The 21991-nt window shown below is 53.0% G+C and overlaps 1 protein-coding gene across 1 annotated transcript; it reads right to left on the bottom strand.

Moving 5' to 3' along the window:
- Positions 1-10794: 10794 nt before the first annotated feature.
- Positions 10795-13110, bottom strand: FOXC1 (forkhead box C1). Its single transcript, XM_014872446.2, has one exon. The coding sequence runs from the start codon at positions 13105-13107 to the stop codon at positions 11401-11403; it is 1707 nt and encodes a 568-aa protein (XP_014727932.2). The 5' UTR covers positions 13108-13110; the 3' UTR covers positions 10795-11400.
- Positions 13111-21991: the final 8881 nt, after the last annotated feature.

Here is a 21991-nt window from a genome sequence, read left to right as displayed (position 1 = left end):
GGTGAGTAAATATTTTTTTGCTTTTTGTGCCAAGGTACCTGGGTTATCCAGAGGTCGTCAAGCCCATACATTTCCCGTTGGTTTAGGATCTTCCACCCACCAATTACTCCCATCATTTTAACTTTATGCCTGGAAGTGAGCGAAGAGCAAGATGCACGGGAGGAAGACACTCCTGCTTTTTAACTTCGTATGGGGGACGACCTTCATGTTAAGAGGGGGGCAATCGCGGGATGGGGGAGGGGTGTAGCTATGCCCGGGAGCAGTCCCATGATGGAAGTGATGCAGGTGACAGGAGGGAGCCCGACAGCAGCCTAGGGGGAGCCGGGAGGGAGCTCCGTGCGACATTTGCCGGAGGTGCCGTGGGAAATGCGCGGAGTGGAGCGCGCCCGGGCAACCGGAGCAGCCGCTTCCTTTAGGGCTGTTCCTTCGAAAGCGCGAATGGGGAAAGGGAAACGTGGGAGCCCGGCCGCTGCTTGAGACCCTTCCTACAGGTGCACAGAGTACGAGCCCTCGTAAGGCGGAGAGGAGAGGAAGCTGCGGAGACAGAAGGATGTCCCTGTTGCGCTCCCTCCAAGCATCTCCCCACGCGTGTGAGGCGCTCCAGCCGGCACGCAGTTACCGCGGCGCCCGCGGGGCTCTTCCAGCACAGACCAATGCCGAGCAGGTCGCGGACACTCAGTCCGGAGGCCTGGACCGGTCCACGGCATCATGCACACATTGCCACTCACCTCCCGTGGGTGTATTTATAAAGAGCCTCCTTGGGTGTTTTTCTTCTCGAACGGGTACAACTCCACGGCTGCACCTTTTTTTTTTTTTTTTTTTTTAGATTAAAATAACACTAAGCCCCCTTTCCCGTGGGTGCATGTGCTTGCATTGGCTGCACTCTCCCGCAGCGTTCGCACCGCGTGGATCTGCTACAGCCCCTGCAGGACGTGCTGGCCGCGGTGCCGTGGGCACCCACGCGTGTGTGCGGCCGCAGGGCTGCGCTCTGTGCTCTGCGGCTGCACCGCACACCCCGCCACGGCCGAGCGGGGCTCCCGTGGCCAGCGCTGCCCCCCCTCCGTCCCGGGGCCGCGGCGAGTGGCGCAGGGGAGGGGGCGAGCTCCGCCTGCCCGCCGCACCGAGGGCTGCCCCCTCCGCAGCGCCTCGTCCGGGCGGCCACAGGCTGCGGGTGGCGGGTCTTTGGTGGCGAACGGAATCATATTTTTTAAAAGTATCCCAGGGCTTTTATGACAAGGCATTTTTATGTCTTTGCGAACTATTTTTTTGCTTACAGTGATTCACTGGCAGGCTTGCTGGTACATTTGAATATTAGTTTACACATCTTTGCCGAGGACTGGGAGCTTCGACTTCAGGGTTTTTTCTTTGGCATCTCTCACTGTAGCATACTCCAGAGAAGCATTTTACTTCTCTGGTTTCTCTGTCTATATTGGGGAACAAATTGGGATAAGAATGGGAAAGCGAAAACTGATTCTAGACCAAGCGTTCCCTCGCAGTGGCCTAGTGCTGGGTGACTTTCTGCTGCCTTTGTAGGGACAAAAAAAAAGTACTGACAGGACAAAATGCACGCTGCCCCGCTGCTTTTTACCATTTGGCAAAGCTCAGAACTGCTTTTCGGTTCCCCCAACACTACCTTCCTGCCTGATTCTTAATTGCTTCTAAAGTCCTGCTCTTTAACCACGTGATCACATCTTTAAAACGAAATCAATAATAACTTATAAGCAATTCAAAACAAACCACTAACAAGCTTCGACTTAGGGCTATGATATGGTATATGATGATATGGTATATGCAGCTGACTTGTGCTGTCTACATCAGTTTCGTGCACGTCAAGCCTTTTTTTCGTGCGAATTCGAAAGATACATCCCCTCTTGCCTGTCTCTGGTCTCATATGGGGACACTGCATCTTCGTTAATGGAAAAGAGCAGCTCCAGCAGTAAATAACCGAGCAGGCCCCCAGTTCCTCGCGTCTTTCGCAAGCTTCCAGCCATCCACAGAAGCATCACCCAACAAAGCAAACGACAAGGTGGGTTTAACCTTTCCCGGAACCGCAGCGGCACCGGCGGGGAAAGGCCGGTTGGTGGCCAGGGCCAGAATATTGATACTCTGCACTGCCCGGGGCCGGGAATACGGACATGGGACCCTGCCGGGAATCCCCGCCCGGGCAGCCTGTTCCATTGCGTCGTGGAAGCGGAGAGTTCACCCTGCGCCGCTGCTGCGGGGAGAAGAAGCTGGATAGCAATGGCAGCGCCGAGTGATGGGGGCTGCCCGGGAGCACGCCCCGTCAGGAAGAGGGGACTCGGGTGGGCAGGGAGAGGAGAGAGGGTCCAGCTCCTGCCCGGCGGGCTGCAGAGGACCGGGGCCCGCTGGGGAAGGCCGGCCTGGCCCTGCCTGCGGCTCCCTGCCCGGCAGCGCCAGGAATTACGAGCAGCGACGGCCGGGCTCGCTCCCCCGCGCCCGCCGCCTGTCAGCGCCGCCGCCGCCGCCCCACGTCTCTTAGCTATAACTCAGCCCCTCGCCTCCGCCATACGGGCCTCTGCCCTCCACCAGAACCTGTCTTGACAATGGTGAAAGCACCACTACAGCTCCTTTGAATTTTTTTTTTTTCCTTTCACTTGAGGCCTTTCAAGCGCCACTGGCCACTCGTGGGCTTGCAGACAGCAAGGAGCTCGGCGGCGGCCTGAGGTGGGGTGGCCCCACGGGGGCACAAGCCCTTGCCACTTCTGCCAGCTGGCCGGGGCGGGCCGGGGGTCGGCACTGCTCTGCCCCGGGGCCCGCCGCCGACACAGCCGGCCCACCCGCCGCCCTCCTCCCCGGCCCCGCTGCGGAAGGCCGGCGAGACAAAGCGACGGGGTTTTCCTCGGGGTCGCAGAGCAAAACCGCCAGCGCCATCTAAAAATACACCTCGAAGCCTGGAGCGCAAGCCCGAAGGGTAAAAGTAAATGGGGGCTGAAGGCAGCGCAGCCCCGCTCCTCGGGCACGAACACGCCGGCTTAAGGGTGGTGGTGGGAAGGGGCTCTGCGGCCGGATCTGGTTGCTCTCGGAGACACATCGAGGGCTGTAAGGGTATTTAGAAAAATAAAATTTAGGTGTAAATTAGGAGAATGGAAGAGTCTGCCGCAGCCACCACCTCCCCCCAACGCCTTGCACATAAAGCAGCCACGTCCCCCCCGGGCGGACATGAGGGTCACATCCTCTTCCCGCTACTCGCCCGGCCGGGAAGGCGTGCTCAGGGCTGCCCCGGAGGAGCGCAGGGAGAGGGGCACCGGGCGGGGGTCGCCGCCCCTCCCGCCTGTGGGTGGCAGGTTTGCAGGGGTGGGCGGCAAGGGGAGGGCCCCGTGGGCTCGCAGGGCCGCGCTCCTGCCTCCCCTTATGACCCCCCTTCACCTCTGATGGTTCGCTGGCGGAGCATTGTCTCCAGACACAACAAAACCAGGACGGAGCCCTGGAGCAGGCAGGGCTCCAACGTTTTGACGGGTGGAAGAAAAACATCAACAGATACTTTGCAATTATTTGGTGATGGGGGCTAAGGAGAGGCGGGCGGGGGAGAGGTCTCCTCAGCAGCAGACGCTAATTGCAACCTTTGCTGTGCTAATGAGCTCGCACCGGTGCATTCCGCGCTCCATCACCGTCCCACCCCCCCGGCGGAGCCCTTGGGGGGTAGGAAATGGCGTCGGTAGAAAGTCGTAATTTTTCTGCAATTCGTTATTCGGTTTTAAATCCATCCCATCCTTGAGAGGCGAGGCTAGAAGCGCTGGCCGCCAGCACTTTCATAAATCCTCGCTTGGGGAAAACGGCGAGCAGCTCCTCGCTGGCAGGGGCGAGGTGTGTGCGAGCGCCCGGCCCCGTCCCCGTCCCAGTCCCACTGCCTGCGCCCCGTCCCATGCCGCGGGCAGCCGGGCATGCCCGGCCCGGGGCCGGCAGGGCAACGTGTCCTCCACAGCTTACGGCTTTAGCCTTCTCACAATCGGACCGGGGGAAAGACACATAGAGAACGCATACAGAAAACAGAGTTCCACTCGAAACTCGCATCAAAACGGCACTGGGAATGTATTTACACTGCGCAATCTTGCAAGCACCGACATTGTTTAAACAATTCTCTTCTGCTACGGACAATATTATCAGTACTTTTACATTATCGTTCAATGGAAAACATCCTTCATTTTCCTTACTTTAAATATTTATTAAAAAAAACGAAAAAGAAAAAAAAAATAAAACTCGGCAGTTTAAATGTCCTGGCAAGGAAAAAAATTCCAGGAACGTTTTGGGAAAAACGCTTATGGCATTTTTTTTCTGGTCCGAGCACTTGCCTTCCGAGGGATGATGGCTGTAGTGATACGACCTGTTTATTCATCGATTCATATAATATATAAATATCCTGAACTCATGAGTGTAATAATTTGCGTTTTTTCTACTGGAGGAAATTCAGCTATTTTGAGAGTTAATGGTTCTAAATGTGTTGGTTTTCCTGGATTCTCCCCAGAGGTGATGGGGGCTGGAAAGGAGGGGGGATTCCAGTTTGGGGTTTTCGCTGTTGTTGTTTTAATTCTGCTGAACGCAATCTAAAGCAGCTGACCTGAACGTGGGGTGATACACGGCACAGCCTAGCCCCCTGACACCTAAAGGTCAGGTGAAAGTCTCCAGCAGGTAAGTTGTGGGCCGGCTGCCTGCCCAGCTCACTTGCTCTCTGGCTCACAAATTGTTCCCTCCTGCCCACCCAAGTCGTTTCAAGCTGTGTTTGTTTAGGGGAAAAAGAAAAATTAAAAATCGCCGAACACCCAATTCTCTTTCAGCCGGGGAGCTCTCACCGGTAGCTCCGTCTGCCTTCCCTTCGCTCTCCATCCTCCCAGTGCTTTTTAACAGCTATTACTTTGTGGCACACGCATACTAAACAAGGCGCAAGTTACGGGCCTAGAAGGTAGCAGAGGTGTGTGCAGTAGATGCGTTGGCTTGGGGGGCGAGGGAGAAATCCCCCCCACTCCCCAAAGACCCTGACTGCTGAACGGAGGGAGGGGGCCTTTGCCGGCTGCTTCCCAGGCCCGCACACCACAAAACACTGGCGTAGCAGGCCGGGATGAAAAAATGTCCTTAGGACCGCAGGGGCTTCCCCGCGGTGCTGTGCTGCTGTCTCTTCCCTGAACACCGCGACCCTCCGACGGGGCTATTCCTCCGAGCCCGACTCTTCCCGGCCAGTCGGGCGTCCGGCGACCACCACCTCGCAGCCGCTTGCCAAACTGCTGGGCGCCAGCAGCTTTAGCACGGAACTACACTCAAGGAATTAGTTCCAAGTGGCACTGGGGGCTCCCCCTCCGGCCGGACTAGTCGGAGTTACCCTCGGGAGATCTTGGGCTTACTCCTCTGGCCGTCCAAGCCTGCCTTCCTCGTTAGGAAATGAGGGGGTCTCCCAGGCTCGTCCCACAGGCACCCGATCCTGAGGGTGATCCAGGTGCTCCTACTACCTGTCCTACCAGCCCCGGCTTAGGACAAAGCCTGCCCGCTGCCCCAGGCACGTGTGTATAATTTTAAGGGGGAATGGGGGGCGCAGCAATGCTGCGAGGGGTCCCCAGCGCCTCCACCAGGGTACGGGGCTGCCGCCCAGCCCCGCAACTACCGGGTAAGGAGCCGGCCCTCTCCCCCCGCCTCCATGCGGCTATTGTTTCGTTCAATTAGGCTCCGCTTGATAAAAAACAATCGCTCGTTAACCCTCGCCCTCCTCCCTCCTGGCTGGTGTGTTGTGAATGGCGACATCGTCTCCCTTGACCCCCGTCTCCTTTTCTGTCTTTCTGTCCCCTGAAAAATGATTCCGCGAGCTCTGATTGAATTTTATTCCTTCCTGACCTGGCCCGTTTTTATTGCATGGACACCATCAATCTTGACCTAACGCGACGTTTGTTTATTACTTTGGAAAGAAGCGAATAGCTTTATGAGCCCCAGCGTAATTAAACCAGAGGACTACGTTCACCGTGGCACCGCACCACCTTTGGGGCGGATTCACAACAGACAAGACGCCGGGGAGGCTAGGCAGAAGGGAAAAGGGAAAAAAAAAAGGCAGGGGGGAAACCTGTGCCGGAATGATGACTGGTACCCTCCCAGCCCGTGAGCTTGTGACCGAGATACCGGATCGAAACCTGGGCGCGTCCCCGGGGAGCTCCGAGCAGTTCCCTTACACCACACTTCGGGCAGCTTACCGCGTAAACTTGAGCTCGCCCTGCGCGCTACCCCGACTGCCCGCTACCTGTGCCCCCGCACAGCGACAACTCAGCCTGGGACGCCCTGACAGCGCCTACCATCGTGCTCCTCATCTCCCTCCTAGCAAAAAAAAAAAAAACAAAAAAAAAAACAAAAAAAAAAACAAACAAAAAAAAACCAACAAAAACCAACCACCAAAATACACCAAACAAAACAAAAACCAACCCAACTCCCTCTCCCCCAGCTCCCCCAGCCAAAAAAAAAAAAAAAAAAAGAAAAAGAAAAAAACGAATCAAAAGATTAGCACATCTCAAAGTGTGGGTGAATTTAGCCAACATGACCGATCCCAGCACAGGGAGACGGGGGAAAATGGACTGAGTACGCGGAGGAGTTTAAATTACTTTACGAGTGAAATTAATTGAAAGCTAATGTTCAATTAGCCGTCGCTGTTGAAATGGTTTATTTCGGGAAGTGGACGGGGGAGAGCTTCCAGGGGCCGCACCGCAGCTCTCCTGCGCTGTGCAGTGGAACCATGTGCGCGCCTCGGCGCTACATGCTTTTGCCTACGCAATCAAACGACGTAATAAAGACTGCGCACTCTTCCTCACGCTCATCTTTACGTGGGCGCGGACAGGGGCGCAGCCCCTGTGCTCCACCGCTCCTGTCCGCGCAGCCTCCCGCAAAACCCGCAAAACCTTCAAAACCCGCACCGGTTTTCCCGTGCGCCGTGCGCGACTCGCCCAAAACGTCCAAGCCAAGTCTCCAGAGGACAGGACGAAACTCTAAGCTCGTCCTGCTCCAGCGGCGTATTTTTGGGGAGGTCAGAGCAGCCCACAGGCAGCTGGTCAAAACGCTGCAGCCCCAGAGTTACCAACAGTGTTAGGAAGCTGAACCCGGCTATGAAACTAGCCGCTAACTTCAAAACGCCTTTCCCAATTTCTTGGCTATCAGAAAGGGCCCCAGATATCATAAAACGCCGATTTTGAACCACTCCCTTAAATGTCTCCATCCACAATACAACCTCTCTCTGACCTGGCCTGTGGAGGTAGAGAAGGGGTTTTATTTAATCCATGTCCTCTCGACTATTTGCATGTACTTCTCTGCTATTTTTGATTATGACCTTTGCAGAACATAATAGGAACTGTGATTACTTTAAGAAGAAATTCTAAGGAGGAAACTTAGAAAGGAGAATATTTCTCCTCTCTGCGTTTTCCACAGTTCAAGTGAGAGATGAGCAAGTACAAGTGAGAAACCACCAGAATCACCACGTAAATGGAATGGTTCCTCAAATTTATATTTGAAAACAAAACAAAACAAAACAAAACAAAACAAAACAAAACAAAGTTGTTTTGTTTGGTTTTCTCATAGATAAAAGCAAAGCGACAGGTTAGGGGGAAAAAAATCAGTTTGAGCTAAAAAACCCCTCAAAGTGCCTTGCTAACCTGGCGCCTAAATGACTTCTCCGCAGGCATGGCTGGGGCCAAATGTCCCCTTTTGCTGTAGGGGCTGCCACCACAGATGTCGAAGCCTTACGGGGACACCTCTCAGCTGCTGCCCGGGCGCATGTCCCGTGCCCACCGCTGCGCAAGGTCGGACCGCATCTCTTTTGGCGTTCAGGACAGGCCCAGTTCTGCTGGGAGACAATCACAGGTCAGAAGGGACGCTCGGGTTTGCCTCTTGTGCGCAAGAGGAGAGAAGCACAAGACGAACAAGGGTTTGTGCCCCATGCTGGGACCCGCTGCCCCTAGTCCATAGTGACCCGCGGGCAGACGCTCCACTCCGTGCCCCCCAGTTGCGCTGCCCCAGCCCGGGAAGGTTTCTAGTGAGCCTGCTCGGCCTTTCCCGATCCCAGCAGCAGCCGCAATGCCTCATGCCGAGGGCTCCGGCCCGGCCGAGTCCGGAGCTGCCGACCCCCGTCCATGCAATGTCGCGCTGGGACCCGCGGTTCCGGACTGCGCGCCCCGCGGGCCACCTCCCACAGCGAAGCCCGCACTTTGTACTGCCTACCGCGGGCACCGCTAGCACTGCTAATCTTATTTTCTTTGTGATCAATTTCTATACGGAGAGGGAGAAAAAAATATTTTGGTTATGATTATGGTAATAATATTTAAACAATGTTTTTAAAACTCAAGACGAAGCACTCGTGCGCGGTGAGCCAGCCCGTGGCACTGAAGAGCAGGAGGTGACCTCCGCCGCCACCACGCACGTCACTTCAGGAAAGGGATCTCCTCCGGGGGCAGAAGATCCTACACGACCTACCTGCGACCGAGAGGGAAGTTTCCCTTTGCCCCCTCCCTGACTGCCAGCCGCCCTCCCGGCTCGCCGAGCCCACACCACCCGCCCCTTTCTCAGCCAGCGCCACGGGTAGCGCAAGTTGCGCGGCCGCCCCGCGGCAGAGGGCCGCGGACCGCCCCGAGCATTAGCAGTAATTACACACGGCGCTTGTTCAAGCTACGCACGGCCCCCCCAGCTTCCCCAACCGAGCAGCACCACTGACAATGCAACGGGTTATTAAACAAGCCGGGCTGACAACTGCTTTCCCCCCTATTTATTTTCGCCACAAACACCCTACCGCTGCAGACCGCTGAGAAAACCCAAACTACAGGAAAGCCGGCGCCTGATCGCAACAAAAATAACAGGCAAATAGCAGACTCGATCGCCTCTACCCTCTCCCTTCTTTAAATTTTATTTTAAATACATGGCGGGGGGCAGGAATGGTCTTATTATGCAGCCACCCCGCTGGCAAACCCATCTGCCAGGACAGAGGGAGCTACCCCGCCGAGGGTCCCCTCTCCAGCAAGGGGGAGAGGGGGCGTAAGCAGTGAAAGCCCTGCCGTGCCTCTGGCCCGGTAGTCCCGCTCCGGCGGCGGTGGGCGGGAGCCGCCACTTTAGCTGCCCTCCGCTTGGTACTGGGAGAGGGACGAGCCGAAAGTGAGCCCGACCGAGCTTCCCTTTACTGGTGAAAAACGGGGAGTAGCAATTAAAATATGTCCCCGGAGCGAAGGCGCTCAACTTTGCTCGTCCTCCTCATCAGCTTTACCACAAGCGTGCAATGGAGCGTTTGAGGTTCTCTTACCCAACTTAGCAAACAAATAAATGTAAATAAGGCCGGTAATCTTTGCAGAGGTACTAGCACGAAAAGGCAAAGACTATGCCCTACTTAAATAAAAGCATTCTAAGCCAACACGTTCAAAGATGACACACTCCCTCCAGTTCATTCCATCTGCTGAAGGTGTTTTCTAAACATTGGACTGTTGTTTTGGAAGGGAAGCACAGCTCAAAAGCAAGGTAATAAGGTTGAACTGTAAATACCTTTGTATTTATTTACAGCGTAACACTTAACAATGCAACAGCAATTACTGCTAAGTGTTGCCTTTAGATAAGAGATTCTGATAGGAAACTGTATTATCTTGAAAGCAAATTTTAGGCCTTAAATATCTATAATCAAATAAACTTATTTCCAAGTCTGACTGACAAGGCTGATTCTTTTAAGTTAATGGATTTATTGCATATTGGTGGTTACTTACAAAAGGGGAAGGTGATCCCCATTGACCGTAGGTTCTTAATAGTAAATAGTCCAGAAGGTAGGATTCTTGATAAGACAAGATGCCAGTCTGTGCAGCACTCATTTGCTACCCTGGTAATATTTTTTTTTTCCGATTTGAGGAAAACTGAGGGAGGTAAGGAAAGAAAAAAACAACGAAAAACCAAACCAAAACAGCACCCAAACAACTGTATAAGAAAAATGCACCCACACAAAATATTTTAAAAATAATTTCAGTCCGAGCAATTGACATACAGACTAATAAAGTCCCTGAAGGACGGCAGTAATTCAGAGCTATAAAGGTGTAAGAGTAGACTGTACAAGTACCCTTTAACCCAACTACTCTTCCCCCCCTCCCCCCGAAATAAAATAGTACTTTAAGTATTACAGAAGCGGCTTCACTGATGTGATTGCACGCCTTCCTATCAATTCTAAGAAGCGGTGATTTGTATGCTGGCATTATATTTAAGAATACACGTACTACAGATTATTTGGCATCTGCTATACATGGGAGTTTAGAAAAATATGCAATGCGTATATGAAACTATAAATAAATACGTAATCCTTCTTTAAATATAGGTACATATGTAAATCCTAGATATAAATACATTTGAAACACACACAGAGCGATCGATAGTTCGAAATATAGAGTTACACATGGTCTGGAATCTGGTGCATGCACTTCTACCTCGGAGTTATCACTTAATATATCCTTACATAGGCATATTATTTAAAACAACGGAATGTCGCCATACTCCTGTGTATGGTCAAATGTTTCCAGGTCTTGCCATTAATTGCTAAGAAAACGTGTTTGTTTATTTGCCAACTCAGAGCTGCCATGGGAAAGTATTTTTTTCCTAGCGGATAAGGCGAGCTGACTAAGTGGAACGTATTGCAGAAGAGACTGAAAAGGGATTTTTCGACCTGGCAGTTCCTAAATGGTCTTCGGAATTTGTGCGGAGGGGAACAAGCTGTTCCAACGACAAAACTAGTTATGAAATCCTTTTTCCCTCTCTTTCTTTCTCTCTCTCTAAATGAAAGCATTAAAATATACAGACGTGTAAAGGATCATTCCAACTGAATGGTAATTTATTAATAAACAAACAATGCAATACCTTCAGAATATTTTCAACAAAAAAAAAGAAAAATATTGATAGAATAAGATTAATACAGTTTCCCTTTTTATATATAGTGAAAAAAAAATCAGCGTTTCAGTCAATTTTAACGTCACTTTTCAGGAAAGGGGGAAACACTTTCTGGTGTTTGGTCCGCAACATCCAACTACAAATTAAAAATAAATTACTATGTCGCAATTTACATTTTAAAACAAGTCCTTGTAGAAGAGGAAGGGGAGGAGGAAAAAAGCTGGTACTCTACGCTGGACTTTTCGCTCCCTTTTAAACACGGGACATGACAATACCTTAAGGGACGGGGAAGAGCGCCGGGTGGGGGGCGGGAAAAAAGTATTTCTCAAAGCAATTAGGAAAAAAAAAAAAAACTTACGTGTTATTGGAGTAACACTGTCCTTTAACAAACCAAGACATGCTTTGGGGCTGTCTCTGTACAAAAGCTTTTCGCGATGCGCTTGCTTCCCTCGGCGGGCGCTGCGGGGGCCGGTGGCGCGGTGCGGAGCGGAGTTCCCGCGGTGTCCCCGCGACAGGGCGCGCTCAGAACTTGCCGCAGTCATAGACGAAGGCCCCGGAGGTGCGGTAAAGCGGCTGGCTGCCGGGGAAGGCCATCTGACAGCTCCCGCCGCCCCCCGCCCCGCCGCCGCCGCCTCCGCCGCCCCCTGCCCCGCTGCCTCCGCCGCCGCCTCCGCCGCCGCCCGGCGAGGCGCTGAGCCCCAGCCGCGGCGCCTCGAAGACCTCTCTCGGGGCTGCGGCGAAGCCCTGCTGCGGCCCCGCGTAGCCCGCCGCGCCCGCCAGCGGGCCCAGCTCCCCCGCCGCCGCCGCCGCTGCCGCCGCCGCCGCCGCCGCCTGGTTGAGGTACCAGGAGGCCAGGCGGCCCTGGTGCGGGTGCGGGTGGTGCCCCTCCTGGTGGCCGCCCGCCGCGCCGCCCAGCCCTCCGTGCCCCAGCGCCCCGCCGCCGCCGCCCCCCGCCCCGCCGCCGCCGCTGCCGCCGCCGCCGCCCGAGGGCATCGCGTACTCGGGCAGCGGGTCCTCGGTGGGGCTGGCGGCCGCGGCGGGCAGGTGGCCGGGCCGGTCGGCGCCGCCCGCCGCCGCGTAGAGGCTCATGGCCTGCATGTTGCAGTGGTAGGTGCCGGCGGCGGCGCCGGCGGCCGCCTGGCCGCAGGGCGAGCCGTAGACGGAGCTGTGTCCCGGCGAGTATCCGCCGAGGGACAGGGCGGGCGGGATGCCGGTGCGCGGGGCCGCGGCGGCGGGGGCCAGGAGGCCGGCGCCCAGCTCGGCGGCGGCCTGCGGCGAGCCCCGCAGCGAGGTCATGATGTTGTCCACGCTGAAACCCGGGCCGTGGTGGTGGGGCGGCGGCGGGGGCGGAGGTGGGGGCGGCGGGGGCTCGGGGGCCTCCAGGCTGAGGGAGCGGCTGGAGGGGAGGGTGCTGCGGGGGCTGCCGCCGCTGGAGAGGCTGCTGCTGCTGTCGGGGCTCTCGATCTTGGGCACGGCGCCGAGCGGCGGCGCGGCGCCGGGGGGGGACACGGCCTGCGGCGGCGAGGCCGTGCCGTTCTCCGTCTTGATGTCCTGGATGCGGACGGGCGGCGGCGGCGGCGCGGCGCTGCCCCCGGCGGGGCCGCCCTCGGGCTCGGCGGCGGCGGCGGGCGGCGGCGGGCGCGGCGGGGCATGGTCCTTGAGGTGCAGGCGGTCCTTCTCCTCCTTGTCCTTCACGGCGTCCTTCTTCTTGAAGCGGCGGCGGCGGCGGAGGAAGCTGCCGTTCTCGAACATGTTGTAGGAGTCGGGGTCGAGGGTCCAGTAGCTGCCCTTGCCGGGCTTCTTGTCGTCGCGGGGCACCTTGACGAAGCACTCGTTGAGGGAGAGGTTGTGGCGGATGCTGTTCTGCCAGCCCTGCTTGTTGTCCCGGTAGAAAGGGAACCGCTCCATGATGAACTGGTAGATCCCGTTCAAGGTGATCTTCTTATCGGGAGCGTTCTGGATGGCCATGGTGATGAGGGCGATGTAGCTGTAGGGCGGCTTCACCATATCCTTGGGCTGCGGCGGTGGCGTGTAGGGCCCGTAGGCTCGGGCCATGCCGGCCGGGTACTGCTCGTGGGCCGGGTGGGAGTACATGCTCATCGGGGCCGGCATGGCCGTGTAGCCCCCGCCGGCCGCCGCTGCAGCGGCGCGGTAGTAGCTCTGCTCTCCGCCGAGGTACGGCACCACTCCTAGGGAGTTGGGACTGGACACGGAGTAGCGAGCCTGCATGTCCTCCCGTCAGCTTTCCCCCACCCTCCCCGCCGGACCAAACAGCGCGTCCCTTCCCCCTCCACCCCTCCGCCGCTCCGCGGACCGAGCTGGACCGGGCGGCCGGGCAACCCCCACCCCCCCACCCCCCCGGCGGAGCGCGGAAAAAAGGAGGAAGAATAACGACGGCAGCGCCGAAAACCTCCTCTTCTTCGCCCAGGAAAGCCCACCGGCGAGCTCCCGCGCTCCACGCGGAGGGGGGAAAAAAATCAAAAAAGGGGGGGGGAAAGGAGGGGGACAAAAAAGGGGAAAATGTTTCAAAAAAGAAAACGGTGGAGGAAAAAAAAAAGTAATCGCAGCGAAGAAAGCAACTTCCAAACGCAGAAAGAGTATTAAGAAAATAAAACCTTTGCAAAGAGGCTCCCACGCTCCCAGTTCCTTGTTCCACGGGGATCTGCAACAAGTTGTCTGCAAAGGAGGGACAAAAGTAGAGGGATGTGTTTTGTTGGCTTTTTTAAGCGAGCAGAAGAAGAAAAAAATCCACCTTCCCGATCTCCCAGTGCAAAGTTTCCCTCTCTCTCTCCCTCTTGCTTTTTTTCAGTCTCTCTTTCAGTCGCAGGCTGCTTTGGGAAGCATCGGAAAAACTCCTGAACTTTTGAGCATCCGTCACCACGGCGAGAACTTTTTTACGCACTTACAGTTTTCTCCTTTTTTTTTCCCTCCCTCTCCTCTCTTGGTCTCCTTTTTTTTTTTTTTTTCCTCTCTTTTTTTTCTTTTCCTCCTTTCGCAGGCGGCTCAGCTCCGCCCCGCCGAGCTGGGCCGGCCAATGAGGGCCGGGAGACACCCCGGGCTCTGAATGAGGAGGGAAAAAAAAAAAAAAAAAACGAGACCGAGGGAAAAAAAAAAAAAAAAAAAAAAAGAGAAGAAGAAGAAAAAAAAAAACCCCGCAGCAGCTCCGGGAGTTGTAGCGCTCGGGGACCGGCCACACACACTCGCCGGCACACGCGGACGCCTTGAGCGCCGCGGAGCCCAGCGTTGCGCGGGCCGCTGCGCACCCGCGGGGATCCTCCAGCGCCCGCGCATTTTGCGCGATGGCCCAGCCCGAGCCCCACTGCCCTGCACCTACACCTCGCTCGCTCGCCCACACACCCGCGTCCTTACTCGCGCGGTCGCCCTCGCACACGCACCCCGGGCACACGCACCGTGTGCATGCCCTCACCAATATATATGTATATGTGTGTGTGTGTGTATGTATGTATATGTGTATATGCTTCCCCCGGAGCTCCTTCCGCCCACATGCGCACCCCGCGCTCTGCCACGCGTGTTTTCCCCACCAATGTTACTTCTGTTATTATTTTTTTTATTATTCTTTCTTTCTTACTTTTTTTTTTTTTTTCGTGTGTGTAAGCTCCTTGGTCTATTTTCTCCGCACGTTCCGGTCGGGCTCTCTCTTGCCATTCCCTCCAGGCTGCCGCTTGTGTCGGCGGCCGGCTCCATGCCGGTGTGCCGCCTCTCTCCCTGTCCGTCCCGGCCAGAAGCTCACCCCAGCTGCCTCCCACCCCCCACGCCCGCGGGGACGAGGAGGAAAGTGCGTGTTTGTGTGTGCTTATGTGTGTGTGTGTGTGTGTGTGTGTATGTGGTGGGATGCCTCTGCCCCAGCAGCACCACCCTGCCTGAAGCCAGCTGCCTGCCTGACCAAATGCTTCTGAAGAGATTGCATTCCTCCGGTTGACAAGGGTTTGACGAGCCCTCCAAAGCTCCTTTTTATTAATCAGCCACCATGGGCTTTCCTCCCTCTGTCTGCAAATGAAGCGCCCGCTGCCCCTGAGGTTTATAAACACGGGCGCGTTTCTCTGAACGGGGTCTGTAGCTCGCCCCTTCAGGTAATCTTTGCGTGATGTGGGATGTGATACGGAAAACAGATCCTTCCTTTATATCTTTACTCATTTGAGACGGAGAGGGCATAATTTTGTTCCTAGTCTACTTCAGAGTGGATTCCGTGGTCAGGTGTGTCAAAAGAAAAAAAAAGGGGGGGAGGGAAGAAAAAGAACAAAATAAATGTTCTCTTAACTGCTTGGCCGGTTCTGCTATGAAGATTTTATTTGCTTTGCCTTTGTCTAACTATCTGAAATAACATTTGGGGTCTAATCAGAATAAGACTTTAACGGGAACTCAAAGGGAATAGAGAGTGAGGGCTTGGTTATTCATGTTTAAATTTTTTCATTTAAATTGTCTCTTATATTTGAAGAAGGAATATTTTATTTTCGTACTTTAAACACGGGTGAAATTAGTATACATTGTTTCATAGTAGTCTATTTTACCAATACTTCAGATATTCAAAATACAAACCTGTATGCTTCATTCGCTTTGTAGCCCATACCTCTGAAACTTCATTAGCGTTAATAATAGATCAGCTTAAAGTATCAGGCTGAAATCTATTTTAAGGGGTGGAATTTGTACGGGAAAGACGTGTGTGTGGTGCGTTTGTGAGACGAATTACCCATCCTGATCTCATGACACTCAAAATACGTTAAAAAGACCCTTTTGGCTTCACTGATTTGAAACCCCTTTCCACACTTTTTACTGTGATCGATTGCTTTGGGGATCATGCCTTTGGAGCGTGCTAAAGGCGCATCGTTTGCTTGGTGGTATTTTAGCAGGTATGGCTTTTCCTCTGAAACACCGATCTGTTGGTTATTAAAAAAATAAAAAGTATTTAAAATGAGATTCAAGTCATGTGAAGAAGGTAATTTATGTAGCTTAATATCTGCTCCTTTTCATATTCAAACGTAACGGGTCTCCTTTTGGTAGTAAATGTCAGTTCTTTAATGGTGAATACATTATCCCGTTTAGCCTGTTGTATTTCATCGTCTGGAATCTTTCACCTGCTCCTGCCTAATTACACTTTTTTCCCTTTCCTCCCACCACGGCAGAATTAATAAATGTGCAAGCACTGGACTAGATGTCAATTCCAACACTTTATATTTTCAAAACCTCTTTCTTGTTTTGCTGAGGGGAAAAATAAAAAAGGGGGAAAGAGAAAGAAAAAGGGCATTTTAACACGTTTCCATGCAGTCCAGGTCATCCGGTTTTCCCACGGTATTACCTGCCGTTAAAAACAATTTCCGGGGGCTTCCCACTCGCTCCCTTGAGCGTCCGTAACGTGCTGCTCCGAGACCCGGAGCTTTCAGTGGCTTTTTTATTTTATCTGGACAATGTTGACGGTAGCGAAGCTGTTTCACAGGCAAAGGTTGGAGTAACACCGAGAAGTTTCAGTACAGGGAAGGAGGGGAGGGGGTAGGCATTAATCCGAAGTATTTTGCATCTAATATATTTTGCAATAGCCACTCTGATGCTATAATTGCGAACTGACGCAACTAACGTGTGTTAAGTTACAGACCTCAACCCAGCAGGACTTTGGTTTCTCTACTCGAGGCACAAAAGTCACCATTGTGAAGGTTCATAGTGGAATTTGGGGCTTGTGTGTGTGCGTGTTGGGGGGAAGCAACGGGTTCAGGGAGGCAGGAGGATCAGTTTTCCCCCTGCTGTCTTTGGATACCACCCAGAAAGAGTTCTTGGCGCTGGGTCTTCACCCACCCGGTCGTCCGGCAGGGCTACCTCTCCCAGGCGCCCTACCTCTGCCGCCTTAGCCAGCCTGGCCTCCGTGCGGGACAGCCGCCTTGGAGGTGCCCCCGCCTGGCTCTGCCGCAGGAACGGAGCAGGACGGCAGCAGCCTCGGCCTCCGTGGGCCCCCTTTCCCGGGGGGAGAGCACGGGCACGGCCGCTGCCGCCTCCTCCCCGAAGCCGGGCGGGGGACGCCGGCGGTGGGGAGGGAGCCTCGATGGGCAGACCCAGGCCAGGGGAGCCGCATTTGTCTTGAAACCCTCCGAGGATTCGTGTGTGTGGTCATTTGCAACCTTATTTAGGAAGATGTCAGAAAGAAAGATGACATCGGAGGGGTAGGCGGCGGGACTACCATTTGACCTGGGCAAAACCCAGGTGGACCCAAACAATTCCCTGTGCCTTGTCCTTCTCGCTCCTCTCAAAGACCTGGAGGTGAACTGCTTTCCAGCCCCGGGCTGTTTATGTTTAGTCGTAGTCAGAGCTTCGCTTCTCTCCCTTTCTTTTGGCTTCAACATCATAGCAGTGTCCCTGTAACTCTGAAACTAGCCACCCAGCCCGTCTCTGCATCTCAGGATGCAGCTTTCCATGTTCTTTAAACAGCGGGCGACACCACAGGAGCAAACCGCTGACATCCTTTCGAGGGTCAGGGAGGGAAATGATCGCATCAAATCTGTGCTTCACTAGTAGAAAAATCTATTGTGCCGAAAGTCTCCTCTCTGATTGCAGCCGCTGGACATGGGTGACAGCAATCCCTTCCTCCCACCCTCTCGTCCTTGCACCAGCACCTCTGCCATCTCAAGCCTGTGCAATTAAGCCGAGCTGTAAATGCAAGGTCTGTTTTGCGTGGTACTCAGTTAAGCAAACAGGCGTGATTGTTATTTTATTAACGTGGGTAAACAATTCCATAAATGCACCGAGGTAGTTTTCCAATCCAGGGCGTCTTTTATCTTGAGACATAAATAACACAACTTAATACGAAAATGAGCACTCCATTCCCTGTGGCATCTTTAGCCTCTCGTTCTTGGCTGAGACATAAATTATCCTTTGCAGTAAATGAGGCAGCAGACATCGACTTAGTGCCATTCACGAGAGAAATACCTTAATTTCACGTTCAGTATCTAAAAGCTAATTTTGCATTTAGTTTACAAAAAAGAACCGAGACCATCAAGAGGTCGGAGCATTTAATCTTCCCACGATAATTATAGCGGCCGTACTCATAATTCGTCTCTGTGACACAGGTTGTGTCACAGAGATGTCGCGGCACTAAGAATAAGGACAAAAACCAGGCTGTGGGAAACTACTTGTGTTGTTTCTGCTGTAAAGTACATTCTGTAAAGTACTATCACACACACACACACAAACACACACACACACACACAGAAAAACCCGCAAGTGCGTAAGAAACCTTTAATTATTTGGTAGGTTCTCTAGCTTTGGCATCCCATGGTAAAACACTATCATCTGAGCGGCTGAGGGTGTTAGAAATTTACTCAAGAGGATAGCCAGACATGGAACTTTTAATTTTTTTTTCTTTTACTTTCCAAGGTCCCCTGTCCCTTTTGTGTTCCTTTTCCTCTCTAATTTCCTTCCTTTCTCTGGGAGGAGCAGCGAGGGCGGAGGGGGGCTCAATCCATTGGATTCTTTGGATTCATATAAATGAAAACACACAGGGAGCAACGAAGCTGAGAGTATGAACCTCAGCAGCCCCGTCGTGCTCCATCTCCACCTATTGCTCTAGCAGACGAGAGGAGAGAGAGACTTATTTGTATAAAGGGTTTATTTACATTAGAATGAAGCGACAGTTCCTAGTCTGGGAAGTGATAAGTACTTGGCAAGTCATTAGGTAGCAGATAGAGATCAGCCTCTGGATACATAATTGCCTGCCTTTCCCATACTCGTTTTTGAGAGCTGGGAGCTTTCTCGGGAGGCAGAAAAAGTGGGGGTGAGGATGGGGGTCCTGGTGAGGGGGCTCAGTCCTGCTGAGAGCCACGACCGGGCTCTGCCCCGCTGCGGGCGGCCCTTGGCGGGGGCCAGTCCAAAGCCTGCCGCCCTCCGCGAAGGGCTGCACGGGGGGAGGCCGGCCCTCAAGCCGCCGATGCGTGGGGGGACAGCGGAATAGCAAGGCGAGCCGCTTTCCCCCGGTAAGGAGCGCGGATGCTGCCGCGCACGGCTCCGCACAGCCCCGCTGGCCACCTGCGCGGCGGGCGGGCTCTGCGCGGGCCGCGGGCTCCCCCTCCCGGGCCTCCCGCGCCACCGCCGCCCGCCGCTGGCCACCGGGCACCTGCCCCCGGCACCGCCGGCACCGCCGGTACACGCGGGGACCCGCAGCCCACGCCGACCCTTGGGAGTCGCGGCCGAGCGGGGCGGGCTTCGCGGGGCTCAGCTCGCTGTCGGAGGTGAGCGCTAGAGCGATGCCAGCTGCGTCCAGGCCATTATATTCCTCCTTCTGCCAAGGAATGTCTTTATTGGTTGCCAGGCTTGCCAATAAAGCTTGCGAGTGAAAAAGCGTTGGTTTCCAGGAAAAGTACTTCTGTTTTTTTAACCTCCCCCTTGCTGTCCAGTTACTGATGTGTTCAACCTCCGAGGAACAGCTTCATAAAATTGTCTGGTAAGCCCAGAGGCAGATGCCTTCACAGAGTGGCCGCAGAGATGTGTAAATTTACACACACGTATGCACAGCTACATGCACTCACGGTTTTCAAGGCATTTAAAGGGTTTTACAAGGCATTTATGGTTATTAAGGACAATCACACCAAAGAACTAGTCTCCTCTAAGACTCCTAGGAGCTATGGTAATATAAGCAATAAAACTTAGATATCTGCATATGCACTTTTATGAAGCCACAGATGCTCTCTTTGCAGTTATTTCCGCTCTGCTGGAAGTAACCCATGCTTGTTTACATACAGAAAACAATGTCTCACTCTGCAAAAAGCAAAGTACAATGAAAAGAGGTGAAAGAATAGTTTAAAAAGCAGAGCTCTCAAGATGTAGCTATTATTTTCCACAGACCACGGGGAATGCACAAAAGAAGTGGTGTTTTAAATGCACCTTGTGTAACAAACACTTGAAACTCGCAGCTGCAGGAGTTCCATGGGCTGTGACCCCAGGCAAGCCCCATTTTCTAGTAGGTCTCTGCCCTCAAAATGAGGCAGCATACCATTTAAAGGTAAAAGAAGTAATAATTCAGTTCCTGAGTGTGTTACAACTGCAGTTTCTGATTCTTTCTCTCCCTCTCTGCCTCTGTAAGTTCACATGCAGTGCCATTTCTGCCAATCTGTAAACAGACTGGTAGGCATGATTTGAACAGAAAAGTTGTACTGAAGAAGAAACGATCTTTGTCAGTACATATTTCAATGTCTCCTCTTCTTTGACTAAAGAAAAGCAAAGCTTTCAGACTTTCTTTTTTATCCAAGTGGCATTAGCCCCCTTCTAATGAAGGGGACCTCTGTGTGCTGGATGCATGGCCCTGGCTGTAGCATGTCACCACCTCACCTGCTCAGCTCACACCCCAGTTCCTGTCCCAGTGAGACCGGCTGGCCGACTGTGATGGCAACATGGCTAATGTTTGCCATCATGATGGCATCAGCCAAGCCAGGCAAGGTCAGTTCCCACATTTTGCAAGGCAGAAGAGATTGCCAGACTACAGTCAGTGCCAGATGACCAATTCAGAGGTACTACACTTGATAAATACAAGTACAGGCGTTTTAAGATAGTGTAGCATGAAGAAAAGGACCCTCGGTAATTCATTTAAAAAAAAACCCAACAAACTTCTCTATTTAACTTGAAAACCCCTAAAATAGAAGCAGAGATTCTTAGACAAGGCTTACGTTTAAAAATAATTGCACGTGTAAAACTGTGGGGTATAAGTGTGGTTTGTTGGTTGTTTCAGATTCACAGCTTTCCTTTAGCACACACTTTTGCTCTCAAGAGTTGTAGACCCTGCAAACATTGAAACAGTTACAAAGGGAATACTCGGTATAGGACACTCTGCTTGGTATCTTTCCTGCAGTTTATATGAGCTTGCCAGGTAGCAAAAAACAGCGTTTCTCCATTCACTAGAGCCTTTTGGAGAGGTGCCGTGTGACAGGGAGGCTGTCGGAGGCAGAAGTGTTTGCATGGGATGGAGACTGCAACTACCGTAACCGTCCCTGTGGCAAGAACACCCACAGAAACAGGTAATTTGCCCCTCCCACACCAACTAACAGCCAGAAGCAAAAAATGTTAAAGTTACTTACATCATCGTTTGCCTGTATCATTACTAAGGAGGAACTGAAAGCTGTTTTATGAGGAGCAGACAGACAAAACTAGCTTGAGCTTGAGACATAAAAAACCCAAACCACTAAGATACCTGAAGGCATCCCAATTAAGTGATATTACCATCCCGATCAAGATGCAGTCATTGTTAGTAAGCACCCCTGATTTTTAACAGAGATATTCCAATTAAGTAGATTTTCTGATTAGGCGCACTTAAATTAACTGAAGAGAACAGTGTGGAGAAAATCTGGATGGCTTTTTATGAGGGCCAGCTTCGGAGGGGAGCTTTGTCACTTGCAACAGAGAATAACTGGAGTTCAGGCCATGTAGCCCAAAATCATGGCAATGCCCCTTTACCCTGTGCTGAGCAACCATCTAACCTTGAAAACATCCAGCCTAGGTCGGAGCCTCCATCTCTACCTGCGTGCTCCCCGAGCACGGGTAGCTCTGCTGCTGGGCATGCCTGCAACCGCCTGAGTCAGAGCATCTTGGCACCTGTTTGCAGCCTAAATCCCAGTGGGATCCAAAAAGTAGGCAGAGTGGCGTCTAAGTACCCGCAGGGTCTGATTCAATAGATAATGTCTTGGGCTTTGGGACAAATTTGAAGGGAAGGTTGTTATCAGCTCTGCACCACATATCTCTCTATTTTACAGGTCTCAACTCTGGCCAGATCCTCGTGGTTTTTGGATGGAGTGACTTGAAGTGACATATTTTGGCAGGAGTCACATAGCTTTTTATACTATTGCCTCTCTTCTTGTTATTCAGGCCTTGAGCTAGAAGGTCTAAAGCACAGGTTCTGGGAAAAAAGAAATGCAGACAGCAAGACTTTTAAACACTGGCCCTTCAGAAAGCTCTGAGCTGAACCTGCCAAGTGTGCTGAGTGAAGGAGAGAATGCTATGAGTCTTACATCTAGATATGTTGTGCTTAATGTTCACCATGGGCACATCTACAACTGGAACAACAGTTCTGGATAGGAGTGAGCTCTGAAAAAGAGGGTTGCAGTGGTAGGGATGGCTAGCCTGGGCC

This window comes from Sturnus vulgaris, chromosome 1 (assembly GCF_052056855.1).
Source record: "Sturnus vulgaris isolate bStuVul1 chromosome 1, bStuVul1.hap1, whole genome shotgun sequence".
Taxonomy (NCBI): domain Eukaryota; kingdom Metazoa; phylum Chordata; class Aves; order Passeriformes; family Sturnidae; genus Sturnus; species Sturnus vulgaris.
Note: the sequence above shows the minus strand (reverse complement) of the source record. Positions and strands in the feature narration are given on the sequence as shown.